Raw genomic sequence first — 23,773 nt, forward strand, 5'->3', positions numbered from 1 at the left:
TATAGCACAAACGCTATAAGCTCCTGCAGCTATCTAGTTTGTAATGAGGTATATTTTGCTGCACAACAACAACATACAATAACTTTGTCTTTTGAAAGTACTTAGTACTTACTACTTATGTAAGAGCACCACTCCATACAAAACAAAACAGGAATGGGCAGTGAATGCTAAAGTTCCTCTCCTAACAAAGAAGGATTGTGTTTGAGGTGAAGGCTGAGTGTGTAACTGTAGGTTTACTAGTGCAGAGCCTGTACAAACCGTGCGTTTTTGGATTGGACCAGCTTGGACGAGCTTGCAGCCTTCTCCAGAACCACTCATGCACACTACCAGCTGATGTGGTACTCTGTTTCCTCAAATAGTGGCACTGCTTCTTCAAACTGGACTTGTTCAGGCAGATTAATATGAGGCAATATTGTGAGATGAAGAGAATGAAGACATACCGTTATAAAAGAAAACCACAGAAAACAACTTTTGTCCAAAATAAATAATATTTTTTTGTCCATAACACTGTACTTAATTTCTATGGGTCCTGATTAGTTTGAAAGTTCAATAAACACTCTGTTTATTATTGTTTATGGAGAGACTGGCACCATTTCTATGAAAGACCACACATAACTTGCTGTTTTACTTGTCTGTGCTTTATGGGCTGGGACTAAAAAGTCCATAAAGCCTCTTATAGTATTTTTATAAACTGCTTATAAATTTGTTAAATTGTTAAGAACTTGCATTTTATCTGTATTCAGTTTGTTATGAATTAGATTTGTCATGAGTATAAAAAGTACCTTGAAGGACGATGGCTCTTCTAGTGAAGGTTATACAGTGACTATACAAGTCTGACCTGTCAGCATTCATTACTTTATCCATCAAACATATTGAAAGAACGCAGCTTTGTTAAAAACGACGTGCGTGTTTCACGTCTAATGCAGAATCTCCTGTTTCCCCCTGTGTCACTCTTCTACGTTTTGCTCTGTGCTTTCCATTCAGCTTTCAGTCTTCTTCTCTGTGTCTGTATTAAACTTTTCGCTACTACTAACGTTTTTCCTTTCCTACTATAATTAACCAAAAGTTTCTTTTTCCTCCTCTTCCTTGTTGCCTTCAGCGCTCGTTATGGGAGCCCCAAACGACAGCTGCAGTTCTACAGGTACCTGTCTGTCTCTGTATCCGACAGTTGCAGAACTGGTTCATTTTCTTTTCTGTGCGTTGTGTCTGTTGTAAAGTGTGTGTTCTTGTATGTGTTTGTATTTTGTGTTTAATTTTAATTTGGTTTAAGTATGATAACCTTGCTGTAGTGTCTTACTGTTCTGTCATTTAAAACCATGTGTCCATCCACTGCAGCAGAGATAACACTTATCATCTACTGTTTAGCTGGCAGTGCACTATCCAGCTTGAACCTGATAGGGGTGAGGATGGATTTTGTTGCAAGGTTGCCTCACAAAACCTTTGAATCAACAATAACTGTCGGAGTTGAAATGTCTTTTTTTCCTTTTTCTTTTTTTTCTAGCAGTGATACACGAGACGACCACTGTTGTACTTGTCAAACTTTGACATGCGATCGAGACACTTTTTTTAAAAACTGAACTGCTTCTGAGACAGTTTTTGGCATAACTAAGCAGATAGTCGTTTCCTTTATTCATCATTTCTATATTAAACTGCTCCTTATTGAACTCTCGGGAGTTGAATCTGATCTGTCTTGGTCAGAAAACCAGAGAGTGCGTTTTGATCAGTGTTGGGGCTGAGAACAGGCTCTTGTAGAGTATCTGGTGCTCGCTCCTCTCGCAGTGAGCTTTTAGATGCTCGGTGTTTCAGCTGCTTTAGAGTAGGATCATATTTTATGGACGAATATCAAGCCTTATTCTGCTGATGCAGTTATAAAACCCCTTACTGCGTGGATGTGCTTGTAATGAGCTCACTATCGGATTTTTATCTTGGCGCCTGGCACATTTCTGTCCTTTTAACGCAAACCGTCCCACCGGCTGCTCCCCTGGTCTGTGTGGAGGGGGATCGATTGAGACCCCCGTCTTTGTCTGTCCGTCACACTGACGGCCGAACGGGTTGAAGACTTCTTCTTTTCGGTCAACATTGTAACACACAGGCTCTAACAGGAGCCACGATGGCTAATGCAACCTGTACTGGTGCGCCAATGTATTCTCATTACAGTGGAATCTAAGTACTGCTTTGTCATTATTAGCTCATTACACTGTATCCTGTGCATTTAATCAGCTGATATAAACCAGCGCACAGCTGTGAACACGACTCGGGTGCTGAGCCAGAGCAGAAGTAATGATGAGAGATGCTCATACAATTCTAGCAGACACAGATGTTTGATATTAATTAATTTGAATGACAATTAAGGAAGACGATCTAGATATCCTGTGTCTGGTCTGGAATTACTTCTGCGTGACTGTTATTGTTTTTATTGTTTAATTGCATTTCTTTGTTGTTATCCAGCATGAGTTGTGTAACCGTCAGAATCTAGATGAAGCGTTTTCTGCCGGCCTTTATGATCTGTGCTAAGAATGCTTTTAGTTGAGTATATCCGGGGATGGCTGTTGTTAAACCATTTTACAGTTTTCCAGGGACTGAGTGCTCACCTATATATGTCACTACTATGATGTATGGATTATGGAGAAACTGATAAAGTAAAAACAGTTCCTAAGCAAATCCCTATATTTATTTCTTTTTCTTTTTATAGATTTAATGTTTCTTACAAATGTTGCAGGTGCAGATTAACCTCTTGAATTCACTGACTTTTGTTGAAAAATATATTTTAAGTTACACTTTAGTTTTACTTGGCATTTCACTGACAGTGACACACGTTTAAGACAATTCAAAGGTACTTTCATTTTTTATTTTAAATGTATTTAAAACAAAAATTCACTGAATAGAGTTTGCCATTGCAAAGTTAAGTGTAATTGTAAGATCCCTCTTAAGGTGGTAAGCCGTTTTTAATTGGGCACCGGTGATGACCACACATAATATATATTCTGCTATCTTCAAGACGGTTGATCATGACTGTGGCTGATTGTTTGTTTGCTGTTTGAGGCCTTGAGCTGCGACTTAAAGGAAACCAAACACACGATTTGTTTTTTGTGTCACCTTTTAGTGATTTTACAATAGCTGGTAGCATAAACCACAATAGGGCAGATAGGTTTGAAGATTTTTGAGATTTGTGTCCAAATAATCAGTCACTCTTGTGTAATGGATGAGGGCTGGGCACATTACGTACGAGATTTAAATATCACCACCTAGTGTGGAGGAGAAGGACATGTTCCTGTTAATATATTCCATTTTCTCTGTTGCATGTAAACTGGGACATATATCATATATCAGGATATGAGTTTTGGTCCATATCGCCCAGCCCTATAATATAGTAATAATAATATTTACATTTGTATAGTAGTACTACTGATATATGAATTTGAAGTACCTATTAATATTTCAGTCACTGAATCATGATCGTGAGCTTCCATGAGGTAAAGGGAATAAAGGGAGTTTCCAGATCTGTGTGGAAGATGTCATTATTTTATGACACGCTCCGATTTTGACCTTGACCTGAACACGAAGCTGCCTGGATGTAGAGAGATGCCGTGAGCAGGCTTAACTGTGTGGTTCTCATGTTGCTTTCATGGTTAGAGACTGCTTCAACATGTTCGGTGTGTCTTCTCTCTCTCCGTCCTCTGTATCTACGCGTACAGTCTCTATTTGCTGCTGTGTGTGTGTGCGTGTCTTTCTGTTTCATGTGCACACAACACTCAGCCTCTCATTATTGTCCATCTCTAAGTATTCTTTCCTGTGGAACAACAATCAGAGGCTTTTAGCACAAAAGCTTTGGTGAATAATTCAGGGCTGATATTATTTGCTGCGGTTAGCAGAAACACGACGGGCCACTAAACGACATAAGTGGATTTCTTCCATGAGATCTGGCAGGGAGGGGAGGAGGTGAGGTGTTTGGTTGTGGTGATAGAGTATGGTCCGAGTGGTGAGGGGAGGGATGCACTCTTATTCACTAATTGGTTTAGACATTTCCTTGTAAGACACTCCCAGTTTGGGTGGACCTGCTCCACCGCTGTCTGCAGTGTGTGTTTATAAGAGCGGACTGACGACCCACATCCTCGCTCATGAGCCGACCTCCAAGAAATCAGGTGAGTTTGAGGAAAGATTTGCACTCACGACAGCGTAGGGAGCGTGTTTGTTTGTGTGTATGATTTGTGCGTGAGCGGATGACAGTGTGCTATGGAGAGGACGTGTGGATGCATGCTGCCAAGCCTGAAGTCTCCTCCTATATTTATATCTTCTGTGTATGCGTGAGGAAATCGGTTCTTTTCGGAAAAGTTTAACAACTTTTGCAATTAACAGGGACTGCATTACGATAGCATCAACGACTCATTTTACATTGTGTATCAGAGTCTCAAACAGATGCTAATGGTTTTATTTATAGTACTGCATGTTAAATACTTATTGGGTGATTTAGTGTTTATAATGTTTTAAAATCTTAAAAGTTTTTTAATGGAGGCTTGGTATCAGTGGCGTTGTAGCTCTGAGATGCTTTGTACAGATGTCGGCAGAGTGCTGTTGAAGTGCTCTATTTGACTGATCGACTATTACATGATTAGTAGAGTCTGGACCTTAAGTTACTCTTCAAGCCAGCAGCAGAATATATTTTCCTTGGCGCTTACGAAGCAAAGCCTCTAAATGGACAAACTTGTACTGTCATTAAGGAAGCAGAGTTTAAGATAAATCGCAAGTTTGCAGTTGTATATTTAATAATAATAAAAATCTTATCTTCTTCTTTATAAAAATGTCATCATAACTGCTTTTAGGTAGATTGTTTTTATCATGTCTGATTGATTGGCTTAGGTGACGTCTTACTGTTTAATGTGGTTACATCATGTTTTTCTAATCTGTTTTTCAGAAGATGCAAACACTTATTCACTAATTTATGATATATATTTTTAGTTTTCCCATAGCAGTCATAATTATATACAGAGGGGTTGAGTATTCTGCATCAATTATGTATCAGTATAATATTACAGTCTTAAAACGATTTGTTGCCTTTACGGATAGTGGATCTGCTGCGGGTTCCTGGCATTAAGTTGCTCGTCGTGATAGTGGACTTGATACCGTGCTGCCCTCTGTTGATTAAATTCAGCGCAATGTTTTTTTGCCTGAATCATGAAGGAATCAAATAACATTTGAATGTGAAAAGTGTGTATTCTAGTAGAAGGAGCAAGTTCAGTCAATAACTACAGTTACAGCTCTACTTCTCTACTTCTGAAACCGAAATGACGGCCAACCTGACATCAGGCGTCCATGGTGCATAATAAGCTGCTGTCTGAAGGGTTTTTTGGACCCTGTTGTGATCTTCTTTTTTTTTTTTTGTCGTCCTGATCCACTTGGGCTCGTTGTACCCATTTGTAATACACTCCAAATAGATTGTGGGCTACTCTGATCAAGTTTGCGTCCGGACTCTCCTCATTAGACGAGTCAGAATGAGAAGCGAGACCTGGAATGTGTCCCCTCCTGTTGCTTGGTGCATGTTTGAATGCCTCCCCGCTGTGGACAGCATGTGCCCTCTACCGTCCTGCTCTTTAATCACCAGCAAGTCACCTGAATGCTCCCTATCAGTGTAACCCTGCCATTGTGTACCTGTCAGGGGAGGGTGGTGCTGGGCTATGTTGTGCGACTCTGATTACAGGATGCAAGGATGCATGGCCGTGCGCTGCCCCAAGTAGGAGAGCTGTTTTTTTTTTTTTTTTTATGGGAGCAGGTGCTATTTAAGGAGGCGGCTGTACCCTGCTGGCTCCTCGTTCCGTCCGTGTCACTAGTTTATTATACTCTGCACGGGTCGCCTCAGCATCACGAGGAGGAGGAGGAGGAGGAGGAGGAGGAGAAGGAGGGGAGGGCATGTTTGCGGGAGGGTACGCTGGTGGCCCCAGGGGGGCCCCTGGCAGGCGCACGTCCAGTTACTGTCCTCCTGAAAACCTGCAGATCCCCAAACCGCCAGCTCCAGGCAGCGGTGTTCGGAAGAGCAGCAGCAGTGGCAGCGGCAAGATGTTGTCCATGCCATACAGCGAGAGCATCCGGAGCGGGATCAACCGCTACCACTCGGACCAGGGGCTGAATCAGCCGCCGGCCAGGCCCACTGACCCGGCCGAGCTGCAGAGACTCCGGGAACAGAGGATAGCTGCTCAGATTAAGAACATGGAAGACTTCCTGAAGATGAATGGCCTGGCCCTGGAGGAGTGTGTGTCGTATCAGACAGGCATGAAGTACAGGTAAGAGGGAGGCAGAGCTAGACAGGGATGGAGATGGTTCCCCGACTGAGGCAGGTGTGGGTGCTGAGGAGCGGCAGGTGAGCTAAGCTTTGTGGTTGGAGGGCTCAGAGACTTGATGGTCTCTGAACAGGTGTTTGATCAAGTGTTTTTGGTTGGCCCCAAACACAACTTTTTTTTTAACTTGACTTATATGCAAATATATAATAGTTTTTTTAGTCTTTATCTGCCTGTTCTTGGTCTCTGTCCTCTGGTCAGACTGCACTTAAGCAAAGGTACAGCACTAGGGCTCAGGATTTATTTTAATCATCTAGGTCATTGGCATATTTGCCCAACTACATGGGAAGGTCAGACCGCTCCGTAAGGAGTTACCTGGCCCCTTAAATTCTCACTCAGACTAGCTTTTCCTTTTCCCCTTGATTGCATCGATAGACTGTTCTTTTCATTGCACTTTCCTATCAGTTGCCTCCCTCTCAATAACTGAGAGGGAGCCATGTTTGTTGAAAGTAGGTTGGACATGCCGGTAAATATATACTATCCAAGTGTTTCCAAATACTTTTATTTTTAGCCTTTAATGTTACTGTAATTGTTTTCTGAGCCTATTTCAGTATTTTGTAATGTATTAAAGTGAAAACCCACATCATCATACGTGCAATTTAAAATATATAATATTTTCACATTATTAACAATGCCAACCATTAAATGGTGGTTAGAAAGTGCTGAGAAACAGTTTTTTTTTTACTTGTTGAAACATCCATTAGAAATCCTAAAAACAATAGAGCTGCAACTTTGCTCTGCCGCACTATTAATACCCCTTTTCAATTCAAAGAATTGCCTTTATATAGCAAAATAGCCGCAAAAACCAAGGCTCATGTCTTTGTTTTTATTTATTTATTGATGTATTTATTTATTTAGCCCAGAACCCAAATGTGCTTAGTGTCAAAACTGTGTCAAAAATATATTTCTGTTGTGTCGATAAACCAAGCCATAGTTCAAAAGCAGGAGGTCAAGAATCTTTATGTTGGAGTATTTCTTTATTTTTTTGTTGTTGTTGTTGTAAAGAACATAAAATGTGGAACGTGTTCATTTTGGCTGTGCGATCAACACAATGAGGAGGAACCAAACAAGCTATTTTCTGGACAGTTGCACTGATGGGCAGCAGGCCTAACATCTGTTGTGTTGGCTAGTTAAGCTGGTGTGTTATTGTTGTGGACAGGGATAGCTTTCATCACACACGGGCATGGCTGCTGTTGTTTTTGACTCTGCCCAGTGACCAGAACGCAGGTATGGCTGGCTGCTGTTGCCATGTCTGGGGTGACCACACTTTACATTCATCTGCAGGCAGTGTAGTATGTCACCATCCCTGGCATGTTACCTTGCTTGTAGTTGCAGTACCTCCCGGTTGTGTAAAGCTCAGGCAGTGGCCCATGACGAAGTCGGGTGCATCTACTGCTTGTAGAAAGCTGCACAGTACAGTAACTGTTACTGATCGTAGGTCAGAACAGCAGTGGGATTTAAGTGGTTTCTTTGCGGTGTTGTGTTTAGTGACCGGTATTGGTTACTGCAGTAGTATTAACTCCACGATGTCCTGCCAGGATCCCCTGCTGCTTGTACTGTGATCGCCTGCAATTCTGTAATTGCGGCTGTAATTGGGCCAGCAAGTACATGTAACCTCTGACTCAAACTCATGATTATTTCAGGCGTGTGGTCAGGATGGCGGGCCAACTTCACATTTAACAATTCCTAGTAGGTACATCACCTTTTCCACCAAATACAGGTTAAAACGTCTTTAACTCTCTGACTCGCGTACTGTCGTTTTATAGTTCGGTAATTATCCACACAGATATCCTTCATGGTGCTCATTTCTGTTAAGGAAGGCATGGGGTTCATTTCATGTAACAGACAGCGCAATGGTCAGCAGACACGGAGAAGTAAAACGTCTCTGCTTTTGATTAAGAGTATTTTATTATTGTAGTAAATACAGTGCTTTTCAAATTAATGAAAGAGGTTACTGTATTTCCATTATATTGCCCCTGAAACTTAATACCACCACTCAGCAGGGCCATTTGGACACCGGAAAACTTTCCCTAGTGTTGATGTCCTGATGGCCAGGCAGTGGGTAAAGGAGCCAGCTAGAGCTCAGTGAGGCGAGACAGGAAGCCTTGTGTCTCCTGAAGTATATGGAGGATGACTGAGTGAGTATAGATCGCTGGAGTGATTTAACACTAATGGACATGATGGTAATGACCTGCACTTGGCCGTTCATACGTGGAAAGCTGTGTTTGATGACCATGACCTTTTTTTGATGTACAGTAAAGCGTATCTGCGCATTGTGAAAAACGTTAATGTGTAGCAGCCACAGTGTGAAACGAAAAAGTATTGTTATTAAATCTAAGTAAAATCTAGGAAAGCATTCAGGTCTCAGAATTTAACTCTCAGGTCCCAGTGATTTTTAAATGCATAGTATGTGCAGTTTCAGTTTTATAAATTCTGCATTATTCATCCGTTGACCACTAGAGGGCAGAAAAACATAAAATTTGACACATTCATAGTCAGCGCCACTTATCTAGTATGTTGTTATAGCTCAGAGGCCTGTTTTTAGACCCATTTTATTTCATAACAGCTGCAACTCCTTGGAATTACATAAATTATTAACTATTTTTTTCCAAAAACCTTTTAGCTTTAAAAACAAAAGAAATCAAAATCTAGTCTTTTTGTAGCTTTTCCTCCATAGAACAAACAGCATATAAAACATACAATCCAATGCATAGCAGAGGTTTCAACTTTTGTTAAACAAGCTGAGGAGTGCAGTTCTCTAATATTTTTGCATATACTTGTGCGGTATATTTACTCCATGCAGTTCACAGATAATACATTTAAATCCGTCATTTTGTGGGTATTAAAACACCACAAACAAACATTTTGCTGCTTCCATGTTTCTAGATTTAAGTCCTGAAACACTTTTCTTTCTGCTGTTGGTTGAATGAAGCAAATGGTGATTGGTCTTGTATTCACATCTTAACCACCTTTCTACCACGTCTGTATTCAACACACTGTGCAGTCAGAGTGACACAGTGACCCACTCATTAACATATACGTACACACAAACCCCACTGCCACTCACTGGCCGACCCACTGGCAGAAACTGGCTATATCCACTGAGCCACAGTCAACCCCCACTGTTTTATGCCTTTTTAAATTTTTTTTAGACTAAACACGTGATCACTGTCTTTGAGAGGATTTATCAGTATTGCATAACCTCCACTAGGTGGCGCTGATGTTCCACTTAAGTAGCTAAACTGACACAGCTGCACATGTTCCAAATGCCTCCCACTGCACTTAATGCCATAATGCAGTCAGTGAACACTCCTACACCGTTAAGTCATCTAATGTGTATCACTGTCTTTTGATCATAACCTCGTACTCAAACTTTAAAAAGAAGTGACCAAAACCATTTAAAATGGGAGGGTTACATCAGGGAATTTTTTCTATTTAGCTTTTTTCTTTTATCACCCTCTTTCCTTCCTCTCACACACTCATTAACCCCTTGCTGTTGGATAGACAAATCTGCACAGGGCTGCTCCAAAATATTATTTTTGCTCCGTCCCGGCAGCACTGCAGCACATGTATCAGCCCGGGCGACTGCGCTTTTCTTCAGGCGATCCCCTACTCGGAGGGGGGGGGGCTAAATTTAGCAACAGACTCGTATCCACAGCTGCAGCTGGATACAACTGAACGGGCTTCAGATTCACCAGTTCATCCACTGTTTTACCTCAAACCGGCTGCCTGGCAGTTTTACTATTTTGAGAGATGCAGAAGTGTTCGCGCTCTGGGTTCGTCATAAGCCGAGGAGATGATGTTTAGGCATTCGGAGTGATATAGATTGCGTTTCCAGTGTTGACCTCTTGAGTTCCTCTTTGAGCTATCTCTGGCTAGCTTAGTCTGACAGCTTGTCAAAATGTTCTAGTCAGAAATGTAGCGTGGGCAAAAGAGGTGGGAATGCCAGAGATTACACAATTCTGTTTTGTTTTGGTAGTTGTTTCTTTATTTGTGTCACATATGGCACTGCAAATATTTTAACATGTTGTAATTTATAATGATTTATAAGCCTTTGTGTTTGTTTGGAACAGATTTGAATTAATGTCTGATGCATGTGAGATGGTGGCTTATTATGGGAACAGTAATAAAATGGATTCCTCATATATGGTATAAAAAGATTTAATATGTCCCGTGGATTTATTTTTATTTTGAAATGTTACGTGTTAATTCTTCGTGCCTGTGTTGCCATTGTCCTTCCTCACCTGTCTCCATACCTTTGTGCCATAACCTTGTCCTCTCTCTTTATGACATAACGTGCATATATATTTGGGTGAGTCAGCTGGAGCCAGCTGGGGATTACTTGTATGAATACCCAACAGTGACAGGAGGTAGGCGGTCGGAGGCCATCTCCGCTGTCCTCAGCCTTTTAGTCGCTTTAGACCTGGGCCGTAGTCTTATTGTTTCTTAACAACATTCAGCATATATTTCTTAAACTGTCGCGTTCCGTATCTGAATAAAATGTGAAGTTGTGTTTGTTTTAAAGTTTTCCTAGGGCCATGACTATTGCATTATCTCCTCTCTGCCTCATAACTTGCTGCAAAACTGATAAATTTGTCAGAGATGTTCTCTGATTTTCTTCCTCATGTATCTGATGCTGTATTGATAATAAATTACAGTAGTTTCTTAGGCATCGGAAAATAACAGGGTTTTTCGTCTCGACACTCGCCAAGTGTTCTTTTCATTTCAGTGCGTCTGTGCGGTGTGGGAATACTTAGCCAAAGTGATTCTCATTCAGTATCTCAGGCTATCACGGAAGCATTCAGGACATTTTTGTGGACAGTTATTGCGGCCAATGCAAATTTAATGCAGAGGGAAGTTTTCTGTTTCCTACTTTTCTGACATTTCTGAAAAAATGGTAAAGTCGAGTCGCTGGAGCTGTTGTGTAACGATAATGGATGGAACCCAGATATTATTTGAAGTTGCAATTTGTGTAATTGTGTAACTACTGGCACATTGCTTGTGGTAGTTCTTGACTGTAATCCACATCTTTATTTTTTATTGTACTACCATTCCAACACTTCTTTCTGTAGTGTTATTATTGCAATTTCTATTCAGTTTGTACTGATGATGTGTAACATTTCTATATATTGCTATCTGTCATGTCTCATAGTTCCTCTAAGATTTATTTCAAAGTCATCTGGCCATAAGGTTTGTGTAGACTGCAGATTAAAAAAAAAAGGTTTGACCTCTCAGAATGCCAAGGTCAGGGATTTATTAACGACACAGCACAGCACAGCACAGCACAGCACAGCACAGCACAGCACAGCACAGCACAGCACAGCGCCTAGTCTCTGCATGTTCTTCTACAGGTAGAGGCCGTTTGGGGTCACAGAATCCGCTGTTTCATAAGCTTTCTTTAACCCCTTTAATTCAGCAAGTGAATGATAAGACCATCATAAGCTTAAGTTCAAATGGCATCTGCAAAATGATGAGTTGCTGTAAGTAGCCTTCTCTCTCTTTTTTTTTTTTTTAATAGAGTTTGAATGCAAATATGATTTTATTTCTACCTAACAAACAGTTTGTTTGGTCTGTCTTTTCAGATTAGTGAGTTCGCTCCCTCAGATTGTGTAAATCAGCTGTGTTTGGTTCGAGCACACCAAGTTACTTAAGTCATGAAGCTAAAATCCCTACGTGACAGTGAGGTATATGCTGTACTAAAACAGCCAATGTATTCACTTACTCACGCAGTCTAATTGATTCAGTCTATACTGTACTAGAAGCGCATTTATTAGGTAGTATATAATTATAGTACTGTTCTTTCTATTGTAACCCAGTGCACATGTATGATACATTGTACATACATTGTGATACTCGCCACATTCCCATATTTAAAATAACATAATTACATTTTATCACAGAGCGGCTTTAGCCAAAACCTCACATTATAAGTTGACATTACGTAACAGTCAGGGATTTCCTGTCCTGTTTTTTTGACTGTCTCAGCTCTCCTGCTCTGTTAGTTGTGTCAGTGGGGACAGCTGAAATGACAACTCCTCCTGAGCCCTGCTCTGCGGCAGAATCTGCCACGTTCACCAGAGAATTAAGAATTGTAGCACTTGCTGCCGGCAGATGTGACCTGTGTTTCACTTCACTCTTCTGTCGGAATTCCCTCTTCCACCTTTATATTTATATGAACTCAACTAACAGTGCCTCTTTGTCACGCTTGATATCATTAAGATTGGTAACCTGAACAGAATAACCTTTAAATGACAAACATCTTTAGTCTGTACATTCTCATTAGTGATTTACACAGTCGGCCATGTTTAGGCAGCTTTGGGATGCATTAAGCAGCTTGAAAAGCGTTACCACATCTGTCTATCAACACTGTCAGTCTGTCTGACCTCACATCTCTTTCCATTAAATCTCAAGACCTTCCACCCACTCACAAACACACACACATGCACCCATCCCTTCTCAGGGATGCCATCCACTCAGATATCCAAATCCTGATGAACGCTGTTCAATTAATCTCTCAGTAAGTGTTAAACCGCCATTGGACAGCTGGCCGATGGTTGTATATGATACAGCTGTGGTCATTCTGTGCGACTGTTAAATGTATCGTTTAGCCTGCTGTAAAAACACTTATGTTAAAATGTTGCATCCCTGTTTAACTACGGATTTCAAAGGCTCTGCCTCTGCGCTTCCAGAGGGAGACAGAAGCACATTTCTTGCTAAACTAGCTTGGACAGATCAGGCTGAGAACCCTGCAGCGTCCCAGCTTGATGGCAGGACCCAGTTTGCCCCTGAGAACAAATTAGTGACTGTACGAAGCACTCGCTCTGGTCACGACTGTGAATTTTGGGAGTCCTTGTCCCCTTTCCGCAGCGCAGGGAATACTTTGTGTTTTGTCTGGGCTCACTGTGTAGAATTGATTCGGAGACCTGACGGCTATTTTTAGAGCCAACGCTGCAGTTGTGGCGAAGGATGACTGCTCCGCTCATGTCCGTACTGATCAGTCATTCTGCTGTCAGAGTAGTTTCTGAAGCGCCGTTGAATTAAAGTCGCCTTCTTCTCTTCCGTCGTGCTGCTTAGCTGCAGTATGTGGGCTGCAGTTCGGAAGAGGTCAGTCATCTGAGCAGAAACTCCTGAACCAGCAGGACAGACCCCAGAGGCTTCATTATGGCAAAAGACCAACGATGGTCTAAGCCTCTTTCTGATCAGGGCTGAACAAAACCAATAATCGTGATTGTGAAAAATGCTATCATTCTGTTCTTTTATTATAATGGATGTCAAAACATTGGGAAAACATTTCCTCAACTTAATGTAATTGCCGTTTGCTTGTAGTTGAAGCTGTTGAACCGCATAGTGAATTCATATCTGAAGGTAGGTTTTGATGAATTCCAGTGAGCCGTAGTCGTGATCATGAAAACACACATGTTCTGATTTTCTCGCCTCTTCCTCCCCCACACATTGAATGAGGCACTGGGCCCTATCAGTCCTCTGCTTTCACTCACAGCGATGGTGTGTCTGAAGGATTTTGAAAAGCTCTGTAGATTTTGAGGATAACGACAAATCAGGCACTTAATCAAAGTCCGGAGGTGAAGGCCCCGAAGACGAGGGAGGACGTTGTGATTGTATGTGGAGCGGGAAGAGATTTGTTCAGCTACTGAGATCAGCACTAACAATGGAAACTAATAGGATTTGGGTTTCAGGTATTGTTCAGTTGTTTCCTCCTGCATCAATACAAAAATTGCTTTTTATTGCAGAAGGTCAGTCGTGTGTCGGCTTTCTGAGTCACCCTGCTGTGTTCACCCGAAACACAATGCCACTAATTAGCTATTTAACCCTGAGGCATTATGTGCTTATTTTTAGTTCGGCATCTGTTACGACTGATTTATCTTGTGACAAACATTTAATAGAAGTTCATTCACCGCATGCTCCAGCACACTGTGATGAATGAACACAAAGCAGCTCATTTCTCAGCCCAGTGTTCCCTCAATAATGGTGTTTGGTGTTGAGATAAGAAATTGTGATTAAAGTATGCGTAAAAGGCTGTGTGAGAGGCTACTATTGGGCCAAAAGACCGTACTGTATGTGGCAGTTTTGACAGGAAAATGGTTTATAGGGTGACTAGAACGCATTTGAACCCCTATCAGCGATGTCTTGACAGCGCTGTAGGGGTGTCACAGGGTGATAATGTCGAACAAGGTCTGCAACAAAAGAAAATGAGGGTTTCACTAATATTCCTTTCATTCACAGCAGTAGGTGTAGACCAAACAATGTCTGTCAAGCGTGTGCGCGTGTCATATTGCACCGATTAGGTGTCAGTCATCTTTAATGATCGTCTCTTCTGTTTATTGGTGCTTTTTTTGTTTTCCAGATACACTCAGAGGGAATCAAACACATGCTGTCAATCTGAAGATTGCTGGCAGATGTGAATTATTAAATCATAGCGAGCGTGACAGGCGTGATTTATTGGATCTGGCATATGTTTTGCTCACTCCGTCGGCATATTTTTGTAATCGTTAACAGCCTATGTTATGTTTATTAATTGCGAGGCATTGGAGTCTGTGCCGTTGTTATATTTTTATTTTAGTCGTTTTTAAATTGATGGTGAAAGGTAGTCGGCTGAACAAAATTCCAGAAAGAGCAATATGTTAAAGATGGTTGCTCTATTGATTTATTTAGTTGATGGATCACTAGGCTGTCGAGTGATGCATGCTCGTATCGATTACTGTACCTTGCATTTTACACCATTCAATAAATGTGTAGATTTTTAGATGCAGCTAAATCAGGAAGACTTATAAGGACTTATGTGCATGTGGTGATGACAAGAAATCACTCGTCACATGGTTTCAGTAATACTGAAAAACAGTGACAGGGAAGCAACGGCCTTGATAATATGCTGTGGAAGATTTTCTTCTCAAATATTGTTAGATGTATGTTTACATTAGATGTTGATGGCGTGATCTTATGGCCATGTCAGGCTAGATCACAAGTCTGTACGGCCTGAGATCCTGTCCCAGTTCTCACATCCCAATGTCATGACTTCTGATGGGGCCCTGGAGCAAAGCAGCGTGAATCGTGGTGTCACATTTCCAAGCCAGTGGAAGCGAACGCATGGGCCATACCCTGTGCTGAAGCAACATAAAGTCAGACCTCTGCTGTCACGGTCAACTGCTCCGTCAAAATGAGCAGGCAGAGTTCGTAAGAAAAATGAGTCAGAAGATCTGCTCCGGTCACCCTGACCTAAGCGTGCATGGATTCCAAAAGCCCGTCAATCTCTCCTCCATGTGGCCTCTGCTGCTGCTGAAACCGATATCCAAACATACATTCAACATGATTGGTATGTTGACACCAGCCCCCTTTTAACTCCTCGTTCTGTCTTTGTTACAGGGCGGATCATTCAGAAGGACCTTTTGAGCTTGACTTGTCGGCTCTCAATGTGAAACTGAAATCAGATTTCAGTTCAATTAAACCACCTTTCCCCTCAAGCTTCTATTTAAGTCCAGGAGTCCAAAAGGTCATAGCTCTAAGAATAGGGCTGTCAGTTAGCAGCGGCCTGTTTGCTGGATTCCTTTGATGGGGGCTCCTTTCTTCGACTGCTTTACTATACATGTCTGGTCCTGATGGCATCTCTTTTAATTATCTCCTTGGCACACGAGCTGGTCCACTCAGATAAGCTTGAGTGTTGTGTTACTGGGAGTGCGTGTCTCATCTGCTGTCACATCAATCTGGAACCACTGTAGCATTAAAGCCAGCTACTGTGGCATTCAACCCCCAGCCATTATCATATTTTTGCTGTTCGCTCAGTAAAGCCTGAGAACCTAATTAATCAAACACATTTGCAATAAACATAATGAATTAGTAATATAAAAATATAAACAGAGTCAGCAGGTGTGTTTTATTTACCAACTTAATTAGAGAGAATGTGTAAGACTGGATATAAGAAGGGTTTGGAGATATGTCTGCGGCATTTCTGTCTTGGACATATATTGCCACAGATAAAGTTACATAATAAATATTTCATGGGCAGTTGAACAGACCCACGTGAGGGGCTATAGGCGGTTTGCGAAGTCCTGACCACTGGACATTCAGCCTCCCCACTTTTCTCCTGACAGAATAAACTAAATTAAACCACACTGCGGGGCAACAGACGGACAAAGATTAGTGCAAAAAAAATGTACTACCCTTTCTTAGGGGAGCTGCTGTAAACACAACAGATTTCAGTGCTTTGCTCTCTCATGCCTCTGCTGCTCTCTGTATATTCCTCTTCATAGCTTCATATCCCTCCCACCACATTCCCTCCCCTCTCTCCCTCTCTCTCTCTCTCCTCCCATCTCTTGCCTGTGTGTACTGTGAAGCTTTATGCTGAGCACAAGGCATGCAGATGTAAGTTTAATCCAGGCAACAGTCAGAGCTGGGAAGTGAATAGGAGGTTGCCCTTTGACTAACACACAGTAGTAGTCAGGAGGATACGAAGCATCCAGCGCAACCGTCAAGGCGGACCTAGAAGAGGAGATGAAATCCACCTGGAACTGTGTGTCGTGTTTTATTCGCTCCATCTCTTTGTGTGGATTCATGCGCTGACACTCTTAAAGCTTGGCAGCAAGAGGTGTTATCTGTAGCACTGAGCTTAAAAGGAAATTGTGCGACTCTGCCTGTCGGCTTCTGATGAGCCTCTGATTAATAGATACAGCGAGAGGAGGATATCCAGATGAATCCAGGAAGAACTTAGAGGGACAATCTTTTTGTGTTTGTTTTTGATTGCGTTGTGTTAGGGCTGCGTTTTAAGTGAAGTCTGCAGTGATTGCACGTTTATTCCTCGTACCATCTGAGGCAGAACGACCACAGTGATGCTAATGATGCTTGGATTTGGACTTCCTTTGACAGGACTTTGTTTTCACCTGATCAGCAATCTGCACCTGTTCTAATTTGCCGCCTACCCGCTCTTTTTTTTTTCCTTTTCTTTGAGCTTATCAGTCACTTTAGAGAATGGGCAGTGATTTCTAGAAGAGTCACGGTGTGCAAGATTTCGATCTGGAGTAAAAACATCCATCAGTTGAGCTTTTGCGAGGAGTTACCGCCCCTGGGAGTTTATCTCACCTGCTCTATCCAGTGGGGAGCTAATCAGTGAATTCACAGTCGGGACAGTCAGCCAGAAAGCAAGATGCAGGTGTCTTTAGTGTGCACGGACCATCGAGGCGGGGTCAGCCGCACCACAGAGGACCGGCTAAATCGACAAAATGCCAACAGCCCCAACACAGGCACCCGCAGCAAGTTCAGAGCGGTGGCGATGGTTGCTCGCAGTCTGGGACAACTCTCAGTTCAGAGTGTCCCTTCCTCCAGCGAGCAAAGTGTGAAGACTGGCATGAAGTATAGGTAGGGCATGTCTGAACTCTTCAGTGGCAGCTTTAAATGTGGCTCTAAAACCTGACTCCCCTCACCCAGTTAAGTCAGATTTTGATGGAAGGCTATGCATATATGCGTACATGACAGAGAGCTGATATGTTCCTACTCGTCCAAACTGCCAAACGCCACTTATCTGAGATTAATGCCAGTTAACAGAATTTCTTTATCATGACGGTAACCAGCTATTTAGACATTTAAACAGGCATTTCTTTACAAATGACCCGAGGGTCAACTTGGAAATCTATCTTTTATTTACACTAATAGTCACAGCACTAACTGGTAGGTGTGTAATTTGAATTTGGTTAATTAGCATTCTCCTCTAATCTGTTCACAGAAGTGACTAAAATAAGCCCTACGGATAAAGAGCAGTAAGCTGCAGTTATTCAGAATTAAAAGGAATAATTATTTAATATTTCCCAATGTATTATCACCATTACTATTATTATAGTTTCTTTTCAGCGTATAAATGCAACAATAACTAACTCATGTGTATTTGACCAGCGGCTCACAAAAGATGCACTAATGTAAAAGAAAAAAGAAGAAAAAGTCATTCCTCCTCTAAGTAGCAAATTAATTTAGAAAATAAAAAAAAAAGATAAATGTTTTCGTGTACGAATTCCAAAGGGAATTTAAATAATTTTATTTCTTATATCATTCACTCTTTTGTCAAACAAACATATCATTTGACAGTTATACTTGATTCATGATGGATCTTTTAACGATAACATCCAAAATGTATCTTTTTGAACAATGTTTTTCAAGCTAAAAACGCGACAAACTGAAATACAGAATTTTTAAAGAAGACTATATTTATTTTTTGTTGTTTATTTTGGTCTCAAGAGCACTGTTGTCTGAAGGCACATGACGAACCGTTGCGCCTGATTAGCTAGCGGCAGCTTGGTCGGTTTGGAACACTGTCATTAGTGAGGCTGATGATATTAGAACGAATACAAATTATTTTCAGCCTGGGAGGTGAGGGTCTAACGGCTGTTTGTGCTCTTTGCAGTCAAGTCCAAAGAAAAAAATGGGTTCTGTGGTTCTGAACCAGCTATTTAGACATTTAAACAGGCATTTCTTTACAGGCTCGTATCTGATGTAAACAGATTTACCGTCCTAAATGCACCATGAGGCTCAGAGATTTATGTTGCAGATAGTTTGTGATTTTGTGAGGGTTAGGGTTAGTGATGCGAATGAAAAACAAGGAAGGCGAGAGTGTCCAAGAGGAAGTACAGTAGGCTGCAGTGATCTGTGCTCATGTCACTGTGTATCCTTCAGACGTCCCTCTCAGAGGCAAAGCCCTTTAACGTTGCCATGAATTTCTCTTTTCATCCTTCAGCATTTTTTTTTTTTACTAAAGAGAGTTTTAGCTTTCCATTGTGACAGCTGAAGCGGTTGGTGGTTTTATAATTCTTCAGCAAAAGAATAGTTAGAACTGTCTCATTCATCCACCAGAACTTTCCCCGATTATCCACTCTGCAGAATAGCAGTGTGAAATTCAGATCAGCCTCATTTACATACAGCCCTCTTCTCTTTCCTTGAATGCCAGCCTTGAATCCAGACACTTAGTCTACGTCTATGGACAAGTAAGCAGATTAAGTGGGGAGTGACCTCTCTCTCACTAGACGAAGAAAAACCATCAAAATAATCGTCTTCTCGAGGTGCGGAAGGATTCGCCGCAGCTTTATTGGGCTGTGATGTGACTCTGCTTCTGCTTGATATGACTGGTTAAAATCATCAAGCTTGACTGTGAGAGCCCGCACCTCTTCTGAGGAATGATTAAATGCCGACAGTCGGGAGGAGTGAATTAATGATGCACACAAAATGGCTTGTGATTATGTAAAGTAGCCCTTCTCGGGGAACGGAGGAATCTTTGTGCAAATGGGCAGGCAGTGCAGGTGAGGAGTCAATCCCATAAGACCCCCGCCATTCACAGCTCAGTACGTTCTCTCAGTCCGTCAGTCAAAGCCAGCTGACAGAGACGCTTTTCATTGCTAAGGTGTTACAAATGAACTGCTGCAAAGTAATGCTGAGGTGATTTTAGTGTCACTTTTCAGCTGGACTGACATTTTTTTTGCGCTTTGTGCAGACTCAGTGTAAGAATTCACCCGAAAAACTGCTGCGGTTAACAAATGCGCTTTATACAATTTTAAAGCACTGTTCTTTTTCACAGTCCGTATCAGCCACAAAACTCTTCTGCTGTGTTGCACACTGCGTCGTTTACTGCAGAGGCCATGTAAATTGGAGCTGACTCACCTCCTCCCCTGGTGTAAATCTACGAGTAACTCGTCTTAGCCCAGGCTGTCAGTGGGATTCCTCGCGTCTTCGGAGGTCCACTCTTGTTTACGAAGTTGACAGTGAATCGGAGCCAATGGATGCTGGCAGCGTCGTGTAAGCGGATGGCATTTAAAACCCACCGCTGCTTTGTTTCAAGCTGTAATGTATCATTATCAATGATACGACGCAAGGAAATAGCCTGTCCTCCCACAGTTGTGTTTGTGTAGTGTACCTTGAAGTAACAGATGGCAGAAAAAGAGAAGCTCGAGGAGAACTTTTACACATTAATTATCACCGTGCAGCCATAATGTTTTTAGTTGTGACTACAGGAAGGGAAATAAATTGATGTGTTTGAGTATGGGAGCATTGTTGTCCTTATTGGCTATTTTTTTAAGAAATCATTTTGGTACACAAACGCAAGATTCTCATCGTTTGGGCTCGCGTGACAGAAGTTGTGTGTGTGAGATTCGGGGCGTCACTAGAGAGTGTGGGTGCACGCTGGGACTATTTCCTACGTTCTGAGGTCTGTCTTCATCAGGGAGCCAGCGGTCCGCAGCGAGCACTCCCCCTTATTGAAAATATGAATCACGAATAGTCCGTGGTAGTTGGAACAATGCGCACACACAATACTGCGGTACACTTAGACCACGCTGACATAAACACTCAGACTCATCCTTGGCACAGATTCCAGGCCACAGTAACCACTTAGGTACCGTCTTAAATGTGTGCCATCTGTTTGCTCTGGGCTTGGGGGGAGAAACTGCCAAACAGTGGGATGGTTCATTTATTGATGTACGCTCATGTTTCACTGCCAGTAACTTTATATGTTGACAAGCAATGTATAAAAACTGCTGCTTGAGTATAAAAACGTCTCATTGCAGACACAACGAGCAAACATTTTGATCATTTATTAATTTATGCATTATTAGAAGAGTCTGTATTACCCATATGTTTGGAAATTTGTTCTTTATATTTAAACTGTCCACATCACACACACAAAGACTGTGGGGTTGTGGAGTATTATGCTTATGTGTGTATAAGCATGTGAGAGACACACTTGTGTTATGTTGAAGGAGAAAAGGAAGACAGCTGTTCTTTATTTGCTTCACTGATAGAGTTTAATTAGAGCCTCTGTGCGTGTTTGTATCTCAGCGCTGCTCATTTCGCTCCACGTGTTATTTTCTAAAAAGCTCTAGAAATAGCTTAGATTTATTATTTCTGCCAGAACAAGACAGATCCTTGACTCATTCAGTATCTGCATTATACTCGTGCAGCTTGTGCAGTTCCATACTGTACGTATGTGTGCAGGAATTTAATCTGACTGCTCATGTGTATTTTCCTTAAAGGTTACTCATGATCGTTGGAGCTTAGTTTAGCACAGGAAGCTGTTATTCTGTAAGATTTGGGTTTATAAATGGACACTGAATCACCTCCTTGTTTCGACAATGACATTTTCATTTAGCTGCTGCAGGAGAACAAGCTCGTTACGTAATGTGTAAGGCAGCCACTGGAGGAAGAATGTTTGCACAAATAGGAGTGAGACGGGAGCTTACACAGCATCGTGGTTACACAGTGTACGATCAGGGTTTAACCTCAACGTTCCTCCAATTAGGCAAATTGTGCCAGTTTGCTCTGAAGTGACATGTGGTCAGTGTGATCTCCTTCCTATATGCAGTGTCTCTGACAAGCAATATATAAAAACTTATTACAGATACAAAAAGCAAAGGTTTTGATTATTCATTAATCTATGGATTATTAGAAGAATCTGTTACCTATATGTTTGGAAATTTCAGACTATAAAGCAGATAATTGGGCCCCTTGCTCATGGGCACTTCGGCTGTGGGTGTTAAGTGGAAAAGCACAAGTCACTCGCTCCACACACACTCATATTCTCCCGGACAGTTGAGGCCACGGCTGCCCCCCTGTTACCTCGATTAGGTGATTGTTTTATTTAACTTTTATTAACACATTTCCACCAAAGTTCCCTTGATCTGAAGATGAGAGATCTTCAGATGTATGGTTTCATCTGACTAGTACTCCTACTACAGATGATGAAAGAATAGGGAAAGCAAAAAATACTTGAAGCTGAGACCAGATAATGTGTTTTTCCCTCCATATAATTGACTGATGATCAATGAAGCTTCTGTCGATCAACTAATTGATTTAGCCCCGTCCACATAAAAAGCAATTTGCTTTCTGGTTTCCTTGGTAACCCTCTTGTATACGTCCCACCACGACTGTTTCCTAGTAAAATAAGCAGGACATAAAATAATTGCTAGTGAATGGACACAGAAAGCTCTTCTTGTTCACTACTGAAAAAAAACATTATCAATGTCCACCATCTGTGTTCACCTGACGATCCACGCCTGCAATCAACAAGGTGAATTTGGTGGTAGGAACCAAAGTCATGGATGGTGTTTCCTTGCAGTGAACATTTTGGCGAACTCTATATTTGGGTCATATGTCAGTTAACTCCCATTCGCAGTCATCTCAAAGGTGAGATCATTTTTATGAACTCACCTGCTACTCTCTTCTTGTTTGTGTGCACTTCTAATCAAACTAAAATCAAACCAAATCATTAAATTACTCTTTGAGTAAATAACACATTTAATCAGATAGTTAGATGTGTGTTTGTTTTTAGATTTCTTTCAATAAATATAGATTGTTACTTTTTTTTTTTTTACTGTAAGGTTATTAAATGCATTCAGTTAAGTCACTGGATAAACCCTGTTATTTGCCTATGACTTAATAATATGTCAGAATATTACAGTACAGCTCAGTGTCATATTAAAGATGCAGTATAAGAATCATGGCTCTAAATTGAGATTCCTCACAGGTTCCAGTAGTTTTTCTGCTCGTTCTTTTCCAGCGTATAGCTGAAGATTTTCCATCCCTGTGGGTACTGGCAGATTTAAGTGCTGCTGAAAAACCAGACGATAAACAAATTCTTCCTCAGGAAAACCCTCTGAGCCAACAATCTGTTTATGTAAAAAAATAAAAATAACTTCTATTGACAGCTGTCTTTAAAGTGCTTCAGTGCCAGCAGCTCTGTTTCTGCTGTCATGTGTACGAACTTGTTTCCATAGTTTAATCACATTTGATATCCGAGGCTACTGTCAATAACCGTGTGCACGCTTCACAATGGTCTTGACACTCAAAGTGAGAGCAGAGATGTCCACAGGGTTCCTCAAAATAAGAAGTAAACACTCTCAAAACGACATGACATTTTTAGGTCCACTTGAGCCTTTTTGCCTGCAACTATACATTTGTTTATTTTAGTTTTTACTGGAGAATACTGTTCTGAACATTGAATGTGCATTAACTCCTGATTGGTTTGTAGTAATGATAATTTATTTATTGACCAAATCTGATACGTTGGGTCTTAACGTCTAGTTAAGTACTTTATGGTGCTTATACCAAAAAACAATGGAGCAAATACTTTCTTGCCAAAAGACTGGTGATAGAACAACACACTGATGGAAAAACCCAACTCATCATTTTGACATTTATGGTGAATGAAATAAACGGGAGATAATGTATTAATTAGTGAGCTTTAGACATGCTGGTGGACATTCCTTGTTATCTAGCTTTGACAGAGCCAGTCTTGCTCGCGGTCTTAATGCTGAGCTAAGCTAAATATGTCTTTGCTATAGCTTTATACTTAGGAGTGATATCAGGCTTCTCATCTAAATTTCAGCACGGAAGTGGATTAGCATTTTCCCAGACTTTTTTCACAGTATTTTACTCCCAAAATCTCATTATCCATTCACCTCCAG

General features: G+C 41.4%; 1 protein-coding gene across 8 annotated transcripts in view; it reads left to right on the plus strand.

The window, feature by feature from the left end:
• Nucleotides 1-23,773, plus strand: part of kcnab2a (potassium voltage-gated channel subfamily A regulatory beta subunit 2a) — a 77,430-nt gene that overhangs the window by 28,564 nt on the left and 25,093 nt on the right. For 3 of the 8 annotated variants that reach the window (XM_047582053.1, XM_047582052.1, XM_047582054.1), the window contains one exon: nt 1,100-1,141. The exons of 1 other annotated variant lie outside the window; for it this stretch is intronic. In XM_047582053.1, coding sequence (XP_047438009.1) covers nt 1,100-1,141 — 42 coding nt within the window. Of the gene's footprint in view, nt 1-1,099; nt 1,142-4,038; nt 4,143-5,747; nt 6,276-16,686; nt 17,694-23,773 lie in introns of those variants that run through there. 4 more of the 8 variants (XM_047582050.1, XM_047582055.1, XM_047582049.1 and 1 more) reach the window with 4 other exon arrangements.

Source organism: Mugil cephalus, chromosome 4 (genome assembly GCF_022458985.1).
Source record: "Mugil cephalus isolate CIBA_MC_2020 chromosome 4, CIBA_Mcephalus_1.1, whole genome shotgun sequence".
Taxonomy (NCBI): domain Eukaryota; kingdom Metazoa; phylum Chordata; class Actinopteri; order Mugiliformes; family Mugilidae; genus Mugil; species Mugil cephalus.